Below are 20,513 nucleotides of genomic sequence, written 5' to 3' on the forward strand. Positions count from 1 at the left end.
CCCATACATCGCCTCCCTTCTTCCTTCTCCTCACCTTATATACTGAGCATGCTGCCATCTGGTCAAAAATATCCCTTTGTCACTTGGGGACACCTGTCCCAGCTGTGTCTCTTCCCAACCTTTCATTCAGCCCCAATATCCTTACCAGCGTGGCAGTACAAAAAGCAGCAAATGCCTTGGCTCTATGAAACACCTGTTCAGCAATAACAAAAATAATCTGTGTTATCCACGCTGTGTTCAGCACAAATCACAGAATCACAGAATAAGCTGAGTTGGAAGGGACGCTCAAAGATCGAACTCGCTACCCCCACACAAGCCACTGTGAAAAGTAATTCTACCCCAGGCCAAACCAACGAGTACCAATGTGCATCAAAAGCCAGGCCTTTGAAAGAAAACAGCAGAAATCCCCACGGTCCTTCCCGCAGTAGCTGCAGCAAGCGATTCAGCATAGAGCGTTTTATTTTTTCACTAATGACAAAGCTCCGGTTATTTGCTCGGCCAAAGCGGAACTGCAGCAATGAGCAAGGCGGTCTGTGCGAGAAGAAGGAGCGGAGGCGGCCCCTCGCAAGGCGGCTGCCGAGCCAGGGGAGCGCTGGCTCCGTCCCGCGCTCGGGGCCGCACACGGCGGCCGGCACCGCGCCAGCGACGCCAGCGGCGCGCGCGTGAGGGATGCGAGCACCACTGCGCACGCGCGCCGCCCAGGCCCGCGTTCCTGGGGGGCGGGGCGGGGCCGGTCACGCGAACCAGCGCGAGGCTCGAGGCGGCGCCGGGTGTGCGCGCGGGCTGCGCGCGCCGCACGGGGCAGCCATTGGCTCCCCGCCGCCTTTCGGCGGGCGGAAGCGGAAGCGCGTGTGCGCGCGCTCTCATTTCCGCCGGGCGGGCGCGCGGGTTGATTCGCTGCGCGCGGGGCTCGGACATGGCGGGTGAGTCCCGGCCCGCGGCGGGGAGCGGGCGCTCCTGGAGCCTCGCCGCGAGGGACGGGGGGCCCGGAGGTAGCGCCGTGACCGGGCCGCGGGGCCGTGAGCTCGGGGCCGGCGGATGTGGGTGAAGACAGACCGTGGTGGGCGCGGGCGGACGGGGAATAGGGTGTGAGGGAGGGAAGCCCGGCTGCCTCTGCCGCCCGGCTGCCATGGTCCTGCTCCTGCGTGGCTTCGGGCTTGTGGCCCCCACGCTCTGGGGGTGTTAAACCAGTGTGTGTCCGTGGGCGCGGGTTTGCTGGCGGTAGGTAGGGAGTTAAAAACCCGAAAATGTTCTTACTTGAAGTTTGCTGCCTGAAGTAAGATGTAGAAGAACTTCCTTATGGTACTTCTGAAATGAAGGGGGGTTATGTTTGTGAAGCATTTGGAGCGTATCTGAGGTGAATCGTGCCTTCTGGCCTAGATTAGGCTTTGGAATTCAGATGAAATACAGTTTGTTTGCATTTTTCTTCCACATTCGTTTTGGAAGAGTAGTGCTGGCTAAATAATTGTTAGTGGTTTACGTGCCACTGTAGTTCATTAACAGCAGTTTATGAAAATGACTTAATGCAAACACTTGAAGTGTCCTGACACATGTTGCTTATAACAGGTTATACTGAATTCTTATTCAGTATAACCTGTTATGAGTAACACGTGTGAAATGTATATTTAATTTGAAGTAACTTAGAATACTTAATATTTTTATAGTAATGACTTTAATTCTCAGAAACTAAGAAGAGATACTTGTATGGTTTTTAGTTCCAGAAGAGTGTGTGAGATAGTTCTCTTTATTTTCTCTAACTTTTTTTTTCAGGACTTACTGCTATGGAGAAGAAGCTGGCTGAATACAAGTGTAATACAAATGAGGCAATTCAGCTGAAGTTAGGTAATACCACTTTTTAATATTGTGCTGAAGTATTCAATTTTTTTCTATGAAATATATACAGGTTTATATCTGTGTCAAGTTCTCGGTTCTAGTCTGATTACTGATTTGATACTCATAAATCAAGTAACATGCACCTAATTTGTACAGGATGCCTTGATTTCATTTGTATGCCACTCTCACATAGTTTCTTAACTAGAGTTGTCTGACTCTGGTGGAAAGGTGCATGAACAGCTAGCAGGGCTTCTGTGGATAAACAAATGAAAGGTGGTGACTTGGTGATGCTCTATTCTTTTTATTTCCTCAGTTCGCTTTCCTGAGGATTTGGAGGATGAGAACACAACGTTTAATCCAGAGTACAGCCATCAAGTGTTTGGAGATGAGTAAGTTAAAGTTTCCAGATTTAAACTAATAGATCCCAAAGGGCAAATCCGTTTCCAAATTGTTAAAAACCAAAAATTTTTGTTGATACGGATTGCAAGGTAAGAAGTGCTGGCCTGGTGCTGCTGCTACATTTGCTGCTACAGGCCAGGATGCCGCTGGCCCTTGTGGCCACCTGGGCACACTCTGACTCACTCATGTCCAGTCGATTGTCACCCAGCACCCCCAGCTCCTTTTCCAGCTGCTCTTCCCCAAGTCTGTCACTTGTTGTGACCCAAGTGCAGCAGATCAGCGCTCCTGTCCAGCCTAGTGTTGGCTGCAGTCTGACTTAGGGAGCATTCAGATCACTGATAAAGACATTAAATGGGACTGTCCCCAGCACTGAGCCCAGGGAACACCACAGGGGAACAGCTTCTGGTGCGTTTCGCTCCACTCCCCACCGCTCCTTGGGCATGGCCATCCAGACAGTGATGAGTACACCTGATCAGGCCATGAGCAGCCAGTTTCTCCAGAAGAATGCTGGTTTCAAAGTATTTCCTAAAGTGTAGGTAGAAAAGTATTGTTTCTTTTATTTTGAGTATGCTGAATTAATTAGTGCTGAAGTGCCATTTATTATTTTCAGTAGAGAATTTTCATTTAACAATCTGGCTGTAGATTAAAAAAAAAACAAAAAACAACCACCACCGAAAACCAAACAAACAAAAAAAAACCCCCAAACAAAACTAAGCAGAATCCACCTGCATGTTTCAGTGGACTTCTTTAAGTAGTTGTGATTCTTAATTTCAATTTCCTTTTGAAAGCATTCTGAGTACTCCAATTAGAATGAACTACCTATATGAAATGTAATACATTAGTTACACTAATAGATGTCTTCTGCAGCTATCATTGACAATAATTATAATTTTAGTAATCAGAAAACTCTCCGATCTGTTAGTTTAGCTAAGAAGCAAATTCTTCTTCTGGCACATACATTTCAAATTTTAAATTATGAATGTACTACCCTAAAAGAAAAATCCCAGTTAAAAAAAGTTTTGGCTATGCTTTAATTAAAAAAAAATTGGCCTGTTTCTTTGTGAACGTTACTGTTTTCTGCACATTTTTTTCAGAAAATAAATTCTCTATTCTTCATAAGAGTATAGAGTTTGTGTTCAGGCAGCTCGTATTTTCAAACTGTTAAAAAGGCTTTGGTATTCTATACTTCTTTTTGCATGTACTAATTTCTGGTTAGATTGGATAACTAAACAGAAACCGTCAACTAAAAAATCCACAAATTGCTACACCTGGTTACCTGTGCTTTGTACATTATACAGTGAAGTAGTTTACTCCAAAATATTATACTGTACTGCAAAGTAAATTTTAATAAATGTTAGCAATCAATTAATGTAAATAACTGTTAATAAGTCAAAGCTGTTGAAAAAGCATAAACACAGTATGAGCTGTTTCAGGCATTCTCTCTTGAGCTGTCACAGTAAGGACACAGGCACTGCCTTACTGAGTTCAGAATATTTCCACTAGAGGAGTGAAATAATAGAAGCAGTGTAAGGCCTTCTCTCTGTCCTATAGCACACATCCAGTTTGATTCCCTTTTCCTATCAGGAAGGTTTCTTTACCTTACCGGGAAAGTTTATGTGAATGTCACGTGAAATGAAGCCACTGTGGTGTGAGTGTTTTGTTTTGTATCGAGTTCCTGGTTGTTATTTTCTCCTTTCTCAGTGAAGTTGCTTTTGGCTACAAGGGACTCAAGATCCTCTTGTATTACATTGCTGGAAACCTGTCTACACTCTTCCGCGTTGAATACACATCAAGAGTGAATGAAAAGTTTGACTGCGTGGAGGTAGGTGCAGGTTTGCTTCTGTCTTTCACATAACATTGAGAAGGTTTGCTTCTGTCTTTCACATAACATTGAGAAGGTTTGCTTCTGTCTTTAACATTGAGAAGGTTTGCTTCTGTCTTTCACATAACATTGAGAAGGTTTGCTTCTGTCTTTAACATTGAGAAGGTTTACTTCAGTTCTAGGTCTGTTAATTGCCCACCTAGACATGGTTTAAATTGAAAGGAAAGAAACAAAGCTTCCGTTTGCTAAGCTAATAAAAGGCTTTGAACTTCATTTCCCATTCCCTGACGACAGTAAAATGAAAATTGTGTCAAACAGAACAGTCAGATGTGAGGTGCTGATGCCAAAGCCAGTTCCACAAAATAAACCTCAACTTGGCAAGTCTGTGTTTTCATATTAACTTTGACCAGGAGGAGGACTAGTGTTGGTGGGGCTAATGATGGAGAGAATCAGTGAGAAGGAAAAGGAGGTTTCTGTAAGAACTTCATGAGATAGTATGCTTGACTGTGTCTCTAAACATGGAGAACAAGTTGGGCAGAAAAGAGATTATAAACTTCTGTGTGGGTATCCTGTAAGCTTTACATCTTTCTTAAAGGAATGTGACAATACAATTACCTGCAGGGGTTTTGTTTGGTTGTTTCTTCTTTTTCGTGCAGATTTTCTGAGCTTATAAAATACTTGTAGAATAGCTTTTTTTGTTTCCTCTCCCACTGTCTATATGTTCTCCAAATATGACTTCAGACTGCATTTCAGTTACTACTTTCAAATTCGTTGGAGTTTATTTAAATAATTGCAAGGAAAGGCCTACTGTAAAAGGAGAAATATATTGGAATGACTTCATTAAAATTATTTCAAAGATTTGCCCTTCCTTGTTTTGAAGGTATATTAGAATATACTCAGTTCAACAGGCTAAGTTCCTGGACATGTCTGAAATACTTTGGAGGCTAGAGCAACATGTCTTAGGAGTGAAAGGTCATGCTTTTCAATCTTTAAGAATTTTTGGAAATGAGGAAAAAAAGGGAAAGGCTGTTGGCTGTATAGTAAACATATTAAAATCAAATTGTCCAATCTTTCAGTGATATAATTTCAAAATAGAACAGGAATCTGCACCGTAGCACCTTTTTACTTCATCATTTACATCATCGAACAACATCTGTTTTCTGTACAAATGGCAAACACTGTTTACTTCTCTAGAGGCCTGAACAGGGTCTGTCTTGCCCTATGCACACTACAATTTTTTGATTGATCAAAATGGTTGCTTTTTTCAAGGCCTGTTTCCTATACTGAATTATTATTCCAATCCCTTTGAGGACTAAGATGGGGACAAGAAAGATCTTTTTGAGCAGCACTTGTGTTTGCTTTCCAGAGCATTTACATGCCTTGACTGAGGGGGAAGAATGTGGTTGCTTACCCTGTGCTTCCCTTAGTGTTACTAGTACTGTACAGTCATATAAGCTGCTTATATTGCTATATCTAAACATATATGGGAAAAACTACATGGCTGTAGTCAATCTTCTGCATTTGTATTTGCCATCAGTTTATCCACCCTAAGATAACGCATTTGCAGAGGTTAAAACATAAGCTGTCACTACAGCAGAATGTTGATTTGAAGGAATATTAACATTTATGTTTCTAAGTTAACTATTTGCTGATCTCTCCTCCTTGATGATAATTATACTAAGATGCAGACTATCTGCCACACATGACAGATAATCCTGTGCTGTGAATAGATGGTGTTTAGGAAAGGACAGCAGTTTCTGCTTTTACCATAACTGGTTCCAAGCAAGTTGGTATTAATGCTCCACAAAGTTATTCCCAGATGAGGATTTTGTACCCAAATACCCATAGAAGCTCATTCAACAGCAGGTGGTTTTATTCTGTAATGTTGAGTTTGGTTTCATTATTGCTAAAGCAGCTGCTGCTATCCCTGCTAGGGATTGACAGAAATATTCATCCCAATACCACTATTTCTTTTTTCCTGTAAGATCTTTTTCAGCATTCAAGATACAATCCTGAAATGTCAAAAGGCAGAAGTCCAGTCATATTTATGCATCTTAACATGGTTTAGATCCATCTTTAAGGAAATTGTATTATTGGGGAAGCCTCAGCAAAGTATTATCATGTTTTGAACAGAAGCTGGCACTTCATTTAGTGAAAGTAGATAAAATTTTCCCTTGAATGGTGTTAATTCTTTCAAATAATTGAAGAGAAACTGTTTTCTTCTAGTGTAAATATTAATAGCAATGACCTCTGAATTGCTTGCTGCTTTGAGATTTGCAGCTGTTCCAATATCTTCCTTTTTTCTGCATTTTATGATGGGATAGGGGTAAAGTATTTCACTAAACTCTGTATCTCGCTTTGCGTCTAGTATATGCATTTGCTTTACACCAAAGTTAATTAAAAAGTATTGTTTCGATATTTGGTGCTTTTGTAACTTAATACTGCTTAGGACTCCATTTCTCCCCTCTGAAGTATGTGCATACAATTTTTGGAGAAACTCTCAAATATGCTTCTGTAGTTATTTCAAATTAAGTCACTTTGAAACAGCATCTACATGGTATGCAAATGTCATAGCTGCCTATTAATACAATAATAATTTCTAAGTTAAAATAACCCTGAGTCAAATGTGATGTTCAAAGAGACATTACCCACTTAAGCAGTCCTACTACAAATCAGGTACAAGCCCATACCAAATTTCCTATCATCACCTTACATGATTCTGATTGTGAAGGTAACGTATTACAGATAGCACTTCCATGAACCATAAGCTTAACAGCTCTTGGCTGGCTTAATTCAGGTTTTTGCATGCTTCATTGTAAGTTGCTTTGCCTATGTTAAACACTGCTGCAGAAGTCACAGGGATTGTTTTTCTGACGAGAAATTTGTGTGCATCCATTCCAGTTTCTAAGATATGAGTGTCTTGCTCTGATAAAAAAAATAAATTAGCCTTTCACCAATATCAAAGAAATGCACAAGGGAAGGCAGGAAACACATTTTGGTAGCTCCTTGGATTATGGGCTCCTCAGAGAGAAGTGTTTGAAAAGGACCGACTAAGTAATGAATGTTTCCATTTAAAAGTACAACTTTTAATGAAATAAATTATTTTTATGTGATTGATCTATTGAGATTCCAGTATTTCAGGTCCTATTAACTGAAAATTGCATGTCTTAGACTTATGCCACTGCTCAAACTGAGGATTCTGGGATTTGCTCTGTAAGTAGGAGAAATCCTGTTAACTCTAAAAGTCATTGAAGGCTGTATTTTCTTGTGTCAGACCCCATTCCAAGGGGAGAGAATTTTTAGGAGGCAGTAGGTGAAGATATGTTGTAGTCATACAGAATCAAGAAGCATCATCTAGTGCTTTATTTGCCAAGCCTCTGGCATATTTTAATTCTTTCCACTGTATTGAAAACAAGACTTCTCTGGTGGCAGCCAGTGATGGATGTGCTACCTTACCCTTGTGCAGGTCACAGTTTGGCTTCTTTCTTACCTCTAATAAAGAAACTTAAAAGTGTGAGGGGAAGCAAGAGTACTTAAACATTATGTATATAGTACTTCCTGCTGTATATTCACCCTCTTTAGATGTTGTCCACATGTCATCTGAGTTATTGTACTGTTGCTTGGAAATACTGTTTTAATTCGAGATTATTTTTGCATGCTTATTCAGCTATATAAAATGCAAATTGCTAGAGATTCTTAGTTATGATTTCTTACAGCTCTGTCAGTAGTGCAGACATAAGAGCTGTGTAAAGAATGCATCTGCACAGTTTAAAAAAAGGCATTTCTAAATTGTGTTCTGTATAAATATGTTTTTTAATGTAATTCGTTGATTCAGAAGAAGTGGCTGGTTTTGTGTAATCCCCTTAAATCAGCAAGTGTAAAGAAAACATATTTTAGCTAATATTGGTTTTTGAAGGATAGTGAAGGCACCAACAAATTATCTTTGTTTTGAGAATGAAATGAGTGTAAAGACTGTACGCGTTTTTACTGAGTTCTTACACCAGGTATTGTAGAGTTGTATTTTAACTGCCAAATAGCTCTCTCTCCAAATATAAATATAAATGTTGGTAGTACCAAACCATTAAGAATAAAACTTGTTTGTGCTGAACTAAGTCTATCTTTCTCTACACTAAAAACGTAACTGAATGATAAAGTGCTATTCATTTGCAGGTGCATTGCTTCTGCTTAAGGGCCCATGGTTGAAAGGACAGGAATTAGTAGCATGTTGTATTAGCCTTTTGTAGTGTATTTTGTTCTAAGCATCTTAATTTCCCTGTTTTGAATGCTAAGTAGCAAGAGTCTTGGTTTTGAACTAATACCCATCATGCATGTAAACGGTGTGAAAGAGCTGCTTAGTAAGTTAACACAAAGTGTTCTTGTGTCCGCCCTTGTGGAAATAGATACAATACAAACATTACAGCTGAACTCACGGCAAACTCCATTAAGTAAAAACCTGGATTCATTGTCTAGAGGAAAGTTTGAATTGAATGTAAGCTCATTTTGTTGAATGTAATGTCAGGCTTTTAGGGGTTGTATTGAGGAGTATGGTTTTGTTAAGTTGAGACCAATTCATTAAGTTTTATTGCCTGGTGAGAAGCAGTAATACGTTATTGTGAAGCTTCATCAAATATTCATGGTTAAAAAGAAGTAGTAAATGTATTCAATCAAGTGGTCTTTTGGGGGTCTGAAAAGGATTATGAAGTCTGCTCAGCTGATAGTCTCTAACTTTGGCTATCTGAAAAGAGTAATCTCTGAATTAAATTTTGGTGTCAGAATATTTTGTCTTCCACAGTATGTTAGACTACAGGTCAGATTTGCTGACAGTATTCATAAGCTGTACTATTTTATGTCAAACTTTGTTTTCAAAACTTTCTTTTATTAGAATGCAGGATGTAGTTGTCTGAGTTTGTACTGTTTTGCAGCAGATTCTATAGACAGGCATTTCAAGCAGGGGGTCGTAAGAATGCCAGAGTGTGCTAGCTGTCACTTCTCTATTTGGGAGCTACCGTTTTTGGTCTTTGTCCCTTTTTCTCTGCTTAGTTCTGCATCACCTAATACCTCTTGTAAGCTGCTTGTTTGGGAACCTGAGTTCTGCAAGGCTATGTAGCATAGCATAATCTTGGTGAGTTGCTGTCTAGAAAGTCTTGGCTTTTGAACATGCTGCGCTTACAGAATAGCTACCAATGCTCTTAGTAAAGCTTGAACAAATATAACAATCTCTAATCATAAAAATGTTCATGGACTTAGCCTGTAACCAAGAGCTTTTTGATGCTTAAAAAGGCTGGATTGTGACATTTCTGATCTCATGAGTGTGGCTCCTTTACTTGCTGGAAGATCACTATTGAACAGCAAGAATGCTTGCTTTTTCTTTTTTCTCTTTCCTTTTTGTTTTTTTTAATTACTGGTAGGTATAGTGTGTCTCATATATTCATTTCCTAAACACAACGGTGACATCAATGCTGTCTTTTTCTAATTTTCCACTGATCCTTGCCCTTTTTGTAATCTCCAGGCAGATGATGTGGAAAGTAAAATTAGAGAAATCATTCCGCCTGGTTTTTGCACAAACACAGATGACTTTGTGTCTCTGCTGGAGAAGGAGGTCAACTTCAAGCCCTTTGGAATGCTGTTACACACATACTCTATCCATAATGAGGATGCTGGTGAAGATATAACGTATCAGATATACAAGGTATGAAAAATTTAGTTAAACTTCTGCTTTTGAGCAACCAAATTCAATTTTATTTTGCAGAGATGCACCTTCTGTAGTGACTCAACTGTAGTGTATAAATACTATCATTTTGTCCTTTTGTTAATCGTTAACACGCTTTTTTATATTAGAGAATTTAATTAGGTTTTGCATAGATTTTCCTCTTGCATCTGTGATAGGTTTCACCTGACTTCTCCTGGCTTTTTCCCTAGGCTGACATGACATGTCCAGGCTTTCGAGAATATCATGAAAGGCTTCAGACGTTCTTGATGTGGTTTATTGAAACTGCTAGCTTTATTGATGTAGATGATGAAAGATGGAACTACTTTCTAGTGTAAGTACAGTTCTAAAGCAACAGTGGACCTTATTACCTCCACAAAGGCTGCATTTTAATTGTGGCTGGCCAATTATTGGAGCAGTATAATGATATTTTTCCCAGGAAAGAAAAAACATTGTTTATGAGGCTTGAGTTTTCCTCCATTATGCTTTGGGAAAGCTTGAGAATAGAGCTGAATTAAATGCTGTTGTCCGTTAGAGCCCTGAATGTAGGCTTAAACAGTAAAATGAGCTTTGCCTGTGTTTTCTTTTACTTGCCACCTATTCATCTTTATAATAGGCAAGTGCACTGAAGTGCTGTAAAGAGGTCTGATTTATCCAAGTTGCTGCACACCAATTAAGTGAATTGTACATTCAGAACATAGCAGGTGTACCCATTGGGCCCTCACAGAGTAGCTTGCTGACACTGAAAATTCAGTTGGAGAATGGAAAAGAAAATGGACACTGCATGGGACCGCAACTGTAATTGACCTGCTTGGCTTTCTGTTTTATCTGCAGATTTGAGAAGTATAATAAGGATGGAGCTACGCTCTTTGCGACCGTAGGCTACATGACAGTCTATAATTACTATGTGTACCCAGACAAAACCCGGCCACGTGTAAGGTAATTGGCGGTGTAACTCGTGCCTTGCCTTTTATTTCAGAAGAGGGAACTGCTGAAGTTCCCAATACTTGTTTATAATAGTGTTGATTTGTTTAAAAAAATCCCCATTATTAGCTGTCTATGCACTGATTTTTTCCATTGTTCCCTTCTTGAAGCGGAGGGAATCTCAAACAAGTTTTGAATATTTAACAGTTTTAAGACTCTGTTAAAAATTTCATTTTAACATGAAGATTGCACATACCTTAATCTAAAGTGAAATACCATTTTGTTTTTAAGACCTCACATTATGCTTCCAAATGCTTGCATTTGAACTGAAAATGCATTCCTTTGTCTGTAGCCAGATGCTGATCTTGCCGCCATTCCAAGGAGAAGGCCATGGCGCTCAGCTGCTTGAAACAGTTCATAGATACTATATGTCTTCTCCTACAGTACTTGATATAACAGGTTTGTATTAAACTTTTCATTAGGAACTTCACAGGTTGTTAGCCCATAGGCTAACTTTCATGTCCATTTGTGGGAATTTAAAGCCTTTTGAAGATTTAGCTTCTGCTCAGTTCAGGATTAATAGTATCCTGGTTTACGGAAGTGTATGTGGTGTAGCTTCTGAACTCAGAGAACAGCACACCAGGAAAATTCAATCCCTAGCGTGAACGGATTACCAGCTGATTAACTATTTTATTGTGAGAAACACAGCTGAATTTGCCAAGAGATCAAGCTTGGTCAAATTCCTTGTTCAACTTACTCCTATTAGCCAAAACTCAAACGTGAGGGGAGACACAACACACCTAACTAAAATAGCATATTTAATATTAGTGTGCACACTGAAATTTCACAGGCAGTAAGAGTTTGTAGAGAACTTGTGCTCTAGGAGCACATATTGCTGGCTGAAGGCATCAGTGATATTAGATGTGTGTGCACAAATACTTAAAAAAACAAAAGACTGAAAATGGCAGATAGAGGGTCCATGTGCATAACAAAAGTAACATTGAACATTGCCACAGGCATGACATCAGTCCTGTGGTTTCAAGTCTAGTATAGGAAGAAATGCGGTTCAAACACATGTTTACCATTCAATTCTATGTGCAGTCTCATCTTGGTTATTTATAACTCTCCATTCTAATTAAAACCCAGTAGACCTCTTGCTTTCATAATGTGTTGTTGCCAGATCATCGTAACAAAATAATCCACCTCATAATTTCAGTCCAGTTTGTGGGAACCTAAGAAAGTTCATGCAACAGGAACTCATGTCCATCATGCATTTTTCCTTTTTATAGTACAAACCTTTACGTAGCTTTTATAATAGAGGATGAGCAAAGTCTTAACTTGCTACTGCATAAATCCTATGGCATGTTCATGGCTCAGTGCCCCAAGTGCAGGGTTGTAGAAAACAGCAAATGTGCGCTAAGACATTGGTCCATTTTTTTGTGGAATAAAGCAGGAGAAGGCTTCCAATATTCTACATGGCACTCAAATTATGAAAGTTAAGACTCTTAGGGAAGTATTTATCGTCCTTTGGATGGGGACATTATACTTGGACTCTCTTAACATGGCCAGGATATTTAGTTACATATCACCAAAAATTGTGAAATTAAGCCTTTAACTTTTCTGTAAAAAGGAAATGAAGATCTAATTAATTTCTTTGGAAAAGCTAATGATTTACTAATTAAAATAACTTCTGAGTTTCACGTTTGCAGCAAATATTTTGTTCTGCTTATACCTTGTCATCCTGACACAAACTAAATATATGCTGCTAGTGCTTACTGGACAGAAACTGCCTCATTCTCCTTTTAACTACTCTGAGTGCAAAAGAATGAATCAATTTACTTTAGTGCACTTCTCCAATCTCTTTTGCAGAATAAGTGCTATAAGGCTTGCCATACAAGATTAGGTCACTCATACACAATACGTTTTAACCCAACCCAGAAAAATGAATTGTTAGTTGTGCTGTGCCACATACATTATGTGGCAAAAGCTTCTATCCCAGTTCTTCTGCAAACTGCAGAAGTTGTAACTAAACTGCAAGTTTTAACTATTTACAGTGTATTTCAAAACTAAACGAAAATGCAGCTGGGATGTAAGCTGGTATATTAGCAATAAACTCCACAATGCTACGTCCCAGAAAAATGAGTGTTGAAGGGGAAGCATGGCCCTGCCACTTCTTTGTAGTGAGCTTGTCTAAAGCAAGGAAAAAAAATTCAAAATGTTGTACATATTTTCTTTTTGCATTAAATAGTTGTATATGCGCTCATGTTGATCTTAACTGTGGCTAGTTCTCCATTTCAGTGGTTTTTTCTATAGCAACAGTTTTGATAGCTGTGCTCTCTTTTTAAGTGAAATGGAAGTAACTTGCAATCATGATCAACTTTTGCTTAGGTCCTTTCAGCCTTGTAATTTTGGATAATCTTGTTCTTTGGCTTCTTGTACCTTTTCCTGCCTTCCCTGCTAGCAAAGACTGACTCCTGCTCAATACGTGTCTTCAACCAGTTTACTTCCATACAATAGGATATTTTCACTAATCTTCTCCCACGTTTTCCCTTTTGTTTGTCTTTTAGTAGTTCTACCACTGTCAAATATAGAATAGATGAAAGATACAAGAAAAAAGGTTTATAGGCTAGTCTTTTCCCAAGGAATTAAATGGGTTTAATCAAGAGCATTTCACAATACATATGAACAATATGTACAGCACTGCATACACAAAATATTAGAAGTTTTTTAATGTGATCTGTTTGTCTACTGTCAAACATCTACACCTTTGATAAGTGTTTACAATTAAGCACAGTTGTTTATGTAATGATGAATACTGCATCTGCTTTTGTTTTCCACAGTTCTTTGTAATTACATACCAGAGAGGAGAAAACAAATAATGCTGATAAGCTTTTTTTATTCTTTCTAGCTGAAGATCCTTCTGAGAACTATGTGAAGCTTAGAGACTTTGTTCTTGTAAAGCTCTGTCAAGATTTGCTTTGCTTTTCCCCAGCAAAGTTAATGCAAGGTTTCAGTCAAGAAATGGTGACGGAAGCTCAACAAAAATTGAAAATAAATAAGGTATTAAACAAGTACAGTTGTAGTTGGACATATTCTTATCAAACTAGTACAATACAGTTTAAACTTAGAGACATGGAATTTACACTCTCGCTTATTTTGACACTTGTTAAGGATGTATCAGGAGATACATGGCTCATGGTTTTAGATAGATGCCTTTTTTACCTACACATTCCATTGTAATAGAATTTGACATAGTTTTGATTTCTTTCAAGAGTGCAAGTAAGTGTTGCTTTGGGAATGCAGAATACTGAAGTGGCAAACAACTTACTAATGCAACTCTAAACACTTGGAGAACTAAAGAGTTAAATTGAGCAATTAAATTTGATGGTAATCTTGAGTTATTAAACTCATTTTTGAGTATGGTAGTGAAATAGCAAAGTTGCTTAATTAAAAATGCATTTGAGTGTGTTGTGCTGAAGACTTTAAACCTTGAGGGATGGGCAGTGTGAAGCCATATTCAGATGTGTTCATGAAAATGGTATGACTTATATGAGGAAACTACATCTGCAGCCTTATGTATTTTAAATCTGAAAGAATAAATAAATTTCATTTGGTTTTTTAACAGTATATAAACATGTAGTAGTGTAGCAAACAAACCACTTTATTTTTGTTGTGTTGTTCAGAAACAAATACTTGGTTTTAAATGCAAGTTAAGACTAATACAGTAGCAACGTCATTTTCTCCCCAGATGTTGTACTTTCTGATCCTGATAGCAAAAGCATTCAGTTTTTCCATTTACTAATTAATTTTCTTCCCCAGTAAACAGAAAAGTTTAAATATTGTTGTTTCATTTTCATATTTATAACTTTTAGGGAGCCTTGTGAAGGGCAGTAGATATATGTGGCTTGTTAAAATTAGCAAAGTGGATACTGCTCGGTATTGCTTCACATCACTCTAGTTCCAGTCCCTGTTCTTAGAAGTGTGTTTGGACTCTGGCTTCTGGGCTTTCTGCTGTTCACCTACAGCAAGTCCTTGAAGCACCTCTATGGCTGATGCAACACTGGAGAGATCAGACACTGCCTGCATGGAAGAAAATTATTTTTAAGTAAAAAGAAAAACGCTTATTCACTAGATACAACAGATTTATCCTTGCCCCTGTCTTCTAATAAGATAAAGAATTACTCTAATATTTCAGTATTTCTGCACTTGGAGTTCTGTTGAGTGACCTCTTTATTCAGATGTGGTTTTTATTCTCCTTTCTGTTCATTAGCAACACACAAGACGAGTTTATGAAATTCTCCGATTGCGTGCGACAAATATGGGTGATGCAGAACAGTCCAGAAGCTATCGGTTGGATGTTAAAAGAAGACTGATTGGGCCCTATAAGGTGTATATGACTTAAGTATCATTTAATATTTATTTCAAGGCTAATTATACTTGATTTTACTTTAATTTCCATAAATGTAGTTGATGTCAATTATGTTGCCAATCAACTACTATTAGTTATGCAGTGTTCAGCTGACATATACAGATGCAGAGGACATTTGTTTGTAGCAGCACTGAAGATCCTGTGTTTGGCTCCTGACTGTTTCCTGCCCACTTCCAGCAGGAGGTTACTATTAAGCCCGTGCTGTCTAGCTACAAGTGGCATTATGCCCAGGTAGGTTTAACGTGGAGAAATGGTCAAATTCTTGAAGAGGTTAAAAACATGCCTTAAATAGACAAGCCAGAAATTTGAAGAGAGGTAAAGTTTATACTGCAGACTAGGTATAGTTTAGATTCCTGTTCTAATTGTTTGCTAGATCTTAAGAAAACAGCTTGCTGGAAGTAATTAAGTCATGTCAACATAGGACTAACTCCATGCAGATGAAATATGAAATAATACCAGCAATAAAATTCAAGCAAGTATTAAACATAGTACCAAGTAATTTTCTTAGTTGCTATTATTTATGCATCCTGGATTTTCAGTGTGATTGGTCTATGTTGCATATACTGAACCTTTGAGATACGGATTTTAAAAATTATATCTTAGTTGCAAATGGCATCACTCTTTGTATCAAGAGTCAAAAGGGTGCAAATCTAGGTTTATTGCTGTAACTAGCATGTTAGCTACTGTTGTCAATTAAGTACTTGCCAAGCAAACCAAAATCCTGCATATAAAGGTACACAGAGCATGAGGAGTACCTGATGATTAGCTTGATTAGCTTGAAAACCTTCCTGAAGCAGCATTTACCCTGTTATACCAAATAGCAAAACTTTGCTTGTAGTCACATTGGGCTTACAGGGGCTGTTAGTAGAAATGAGAGGCCAGCATTGAATTATTAAATATTTATCTGATCTAGTGATAACTTCATGTCATGCTGAGTGCCAGAACCTTAATCAAAACATGCTCTCTTTCACAAGTGTCTTGTCTCATTTGCTAAATTTCACTCAGTGTCCACTATAAATAAGGTGATTTTTCAGCAGCTGTTTTTCATGACTATTACATGGTTTCAATTCACTCACTCATCGCTGACGTCCTGTAGGCAAAATCCAAAATTTCATAAGCAGCTTCAATTCTAGTGCTTCTAGCAGGTGTTTCCACTTCAGTCTTTGCACACAATAAGTGCATGGATAATAAATGGATTTTGTATGCTAAATATGCAATATTGCTACTTTAGAACATTGCATTTTTAGTTTTTTGTTATTTCACTGGGGATTCAAAAAAATCCTTAAAGCAACAAACTCCTTTTTTCCCTGATTTTAAATTTCATGTTCTGAAATAGTCATCTTGTTTATGGTAGTTCTACCTAGTATATAGCTTACTCATTCATTAATTTTAAACAATTTCCAATAAATTTTAGTCACACTGCCATTTTCAAAAAGTTTTCAGAAACGTAATGAAACTAACTTTTAGTATAGAGAGGGTAATTTTGAGGGGGGGACCAAACTTTATAAATATATATCAGGAATATTACTGCATACTCTAATACTGATGTCATTTTATTACATAAACAGTTTGATAGCTTCATCTGAACAGTGCTGTGCAGAGGTAGAATAATTCTAAGTCGATACTACCTTCGCTTAATAAAAATGGTATTTCATCTTAGAATTATTTCCTGGCTAACAGTAGCAGTGAAAAAAACTATATGCAGAAACCTCAGGGGAAAAACATGTAATACATCTGTTCCCCTTGAAGTCATTACATTAGCAAGGAGGTGGTAGTATCTTGCTGAAGATACTGAGACCTTTCTGCATGTGGCATGACTAGCTTGGGATGACTGATGCAGCAGGGTGTGTTGCTCTCTGTACAAGTAGCACTAATACAGGAAAGAAAAGATTTGGTATATTAGTTAACAGGGCATCACTCCAACGTAGTTTAAAGGGGTGAGCAGCTTGTGAAATTTCAGTTTCACTGTGCCTTCTCCATTTCTGACAAACTGCATTTTATTAGTAGATTGTGCTGGTAGACATATCTCCTTGATCATGTCTTTGTTCTTCATGTCATCGTTCTTGGAAGTAAATACCACTGCTGCACTGGATTTTTAATTGTGATGCTTTGTTTGCTACTTGAATATGCTTTTCTGCCCAGCCCAACAACTTTATCCCAAAGAATCCTCTTGAAGCTGCCCAGGTAAAATGTTACTGATGGCAGTTTTCAAAATCTTGGGTACCTGGATATGCTTGTAGTATATTTGGAAGGGGGAAATGGATATTGAAACAACTGGTTATATGAAACATGCAAAGAGAGTTTGCTTTTTAGCAGAAATCAGGAACTTAGATGGCCTAATGGTACAGTATCAGATGTAGTGGGCATTTAAAAGTTGGCACTTTTTTTCAGAGCTAATGTTTATAATCTAAACAGATGCTCCTGTTAATTAGGCAGACTTTGAATTAATTCTAAAAATAAAGTTTTAGTTGTTCTACTGACAGAAGCTTGGCCAGAAGGTACTCATCTCTATTTCCATTTGGGCAGCTCATCATATGTTTTGAGTATCTTCCTCATTTTGACTACACAGAGCTAATATGAATCAAAAATTTAAACATCTATGCTGCTTTTCACATCCTTTCAACAAGGAAAGGTTTCTTGATTATTGGCCAGAATGTGCTTGAACTCCTCATCAGGACTTAAGTACAGAACCTCCTTTTCTGAACTGAACTTTGCCTATCTGTGCAATCTTTGGGATACACAAAAAGATTCCCAAAAAATCCCAAAATACTAGAGTAAAAGTATCCCAAAAAAAACCTAAGTTTTTTTTCTGTAAGTTTTTCTGTTCTTACTCATTTACGGTTCACTGTAGTCTCCACTCCTCCCTCCTGACTCTCAGCATCAATCACAGAATGAAAACAAATACTCCTTTGAGAGATAAGCTTAAAATTAGAGCACAAAAGGGCTTTGATTTCAGGACTGTTAGAATAATTTGGTGAAATTTTGTTGTTTTAATACATTGATTCCATAGGTATTGCAAAGATTTATTGGTAAGATACCAAGCATACATAATACTTTTTTTTAAAGGAAGTGTTGAGTGATATTCTGTTTTTACAAAGCTAGAGAAGACTGAAGAATGAAAAGTACCTGAAGAACTGAATAGTTCAGAAATAGGTATCACCTATATAAAAGTATATCTGTGTAAAGAAAATACCAAAAGTATTTTGAGGTGTTTTTAAGAAACAGGTAAAAATCACATGTGACAGAGTAAGGACAACTTATCATCTTCCTGTACAAATATGTTTATGCTTATAAATAATCTTACTGCTTGAATAATTTGTAAGAGTTTGTGAAACTTTTTCTGTGTACTGGAGGCTTAACTGACTATCAGAAATTTATTTTATAGGGAAATTATTTGGGTGAATAGTCATGTAATGGGACACCAGTGTAATTAATGTTAATGTAGGACTAAATATCCTGGTCATATTTCTACAGTCAAGTTTTTTGTGCCATACATCTTCAGTAGTAGGTGTACTGTTAGACCTAATCTGTTTGGTTAAGGAACAAAATCTGAAACCATTTCTCCCTTCAGTAGTTTATTGGCAATACAGAAACTCTGAGCCTTTAACAGAACAAATGTAGTACTAATCAAACATGGTTACTGCTTCTCTTGGGATTAGAACTAGATACTGAAATAGAATAAATTTTGATGAAATACCATATTCTTGATAATTACTGGCTGTGTTCAAACTACTGTTTGTTTGATTGCTTAGAAAAAACAGAGAGAACTTGCCAAGATGAGGAGGTGTCTAAGACCAGAGGAGATGACTAATCAGTTGAACCAAATAGACCTAAACTTGCAACGTGAACAGTTAGAAGAGAGCTTCCAACAGCTTGTTTCAGATTACCGAAGAGTCCTAGAACGACTTGCACAAGCATGAGGATCCTACTTGTACAGGAAACTTGCAGATATCTATACAGTGTTGTAAAACACATCCTTAATTGCCACTTAACTGCAAAAAATCTCATGTGACGTTTTAATCACATTAAAGGTGACTTGTGTTCCTGTGCATTTTAAATATTTTCTATTTTTGTGTTGTAGATTTAAAAATGTTGTACTTTAGATTTTGGGGCACTTCTTGATGAAATAAAAAATGTAGATTCTCAGATACAGTGTTACTTCAATTGTATGAATTTTCTTTTACCCTTTTGTTTTGATCAAGACTTAATAGATACTTGAATAGCAAGTTAATATATAAATCTAAGCAATCTCACATTTCTCCTAACTTGATTCTTCTGGGGCTTTTCTCTGTGGATCCTGTGGTACAGGGTAGGACCTGTGCAGGTTTAATGTCATGAACAGGTGACAAGGTTGTTTCTGTGGTCTCTCGGGTGTGGACTCTTTACCCTTTGCTAAAAGTGGATCCTGCTGCTGAAAGCAAACAGACCCATTCTCTTTAAGCCTCTAAAATGCCTCAAGCACATTCTTCTTCAAACCCCCAAGTTTTCAGGTTTTTGATTTTCAGGTAGAAACCTCACAGCTGGGGAACCAGCCGAGACTTCGTGAGAACTCCAAAACCACTTCTACTAGTGAAACAAGCATAAAGCTTAGGGAGCAACTGCCTTTATATAGTTCCTTGATTCTGTTCTGCTCTCCATTACTTCTCAGACCACAGGTTAGTTCAAAAATACCCTGTCTGTCCTCCCTCAAAGGAATAAATTGTTATCTTTTCTGGTAGTTCAGGCTTTAGAGGATTTAATCTGAATAAGGATCATTGAAATTTATTAACCATGTTTGATGGTCCTAATGGGATTCAGGTTTGGATTTTAACTGGAGCTTGTAGGTTGACAGTTCTCCACTACCTGATGTGATGTGGAGGAAGTGAAATAATTTTTAATTGTTTAGAATCTGGGGGTTTTTGTATTTTCTATTAAATGATTTTTAGACATTTTAATTCCAGATTAAGGTGTCTGGTTTTTTTTCTGTGGATGGTTTTGGTTTTTTTATTGAACATGTTCAGATCTTTGTGGTAAGTCAGAAGTGGGAAAGCCGATCTGAAGAATTGTGCTTAAATTTGGTTCCTGTGTAGAGGTCTGGGATACTTCTGGTGCTTCTGGGGCAGCCTGCACTAACACTCCATGAGCTTAAGCCATTGAAGAAACTGTAGGACTGACAAAAAGAAACACTGCCTAATGGGCTGTTTGCCCACTTAGAAATTACTGAGCCAAAAAGCACAAAATTGCTTTCCTTAATTACAGTTTCCTTTTGCTATCCACAAATAGTGAAACTTCTCTCACACAGTGATGAGGGCAGATTGTTTTCATAACAGATTTTTTTTTTCTTTTTGCATTGACACAGTTGAAACGAGTTTGAATTAGTGTTTCCAGTTCCTTTAGTGGTTTCTTGTTCCAGTATGGTC

At 38.0% G+C, this 20,513-nt stretch overlaps 1 protein-coding gene across 1 annotated transcript; it reads left to right on the forward strand.

Annotated features, from left to right (window-relative positions):
• Positions 1-841: 841 nt before the first annotated feature.
• On the forward strand, positions 842-19,261 carry HAT1 (histone acetyltransferase 1). The gene is made up of 11 exons (XM_038142319.1): positions 842-923; positions 1,771-1,842; positions 2,147-2,222; positions 3,934-4,054; positions 9,564-9,743; positions 9,974-10,095; positions 10,596-10,700; positions 11,038-11,144; positions 13,594-13,745; positions 14,956-15,072; positions 18,867-19,261. The coding sequence occupies exons 1-11, from the start codon at positions 917-919 to the stop codon at positions 19,032-19,034; spliced, it is 1,227 nt and encodes a 408-aa protein (XP_037998247.1). The 5' UTR covers positions 842-916; the 3' UTR covers positions 19,035-19,261.
• Positions 19,262-20,513: the final 1,252 nt, after the last annotated feature.

Source organism: Motacilla alba, chromosome 7 (genome assembly GCF_015832195.1).
Source record: "Motacilla alba alba isolate MOTALB_02 chromosome 7, Motacilla_alba_V1.0_pri, whole genome shotgun sequence".
Lineage (NCBI taxonomy): Eukaryota > Metazoa > Chordata > Aves > Passeriformes > Motacillidae > Motacilla > Motacilla alba.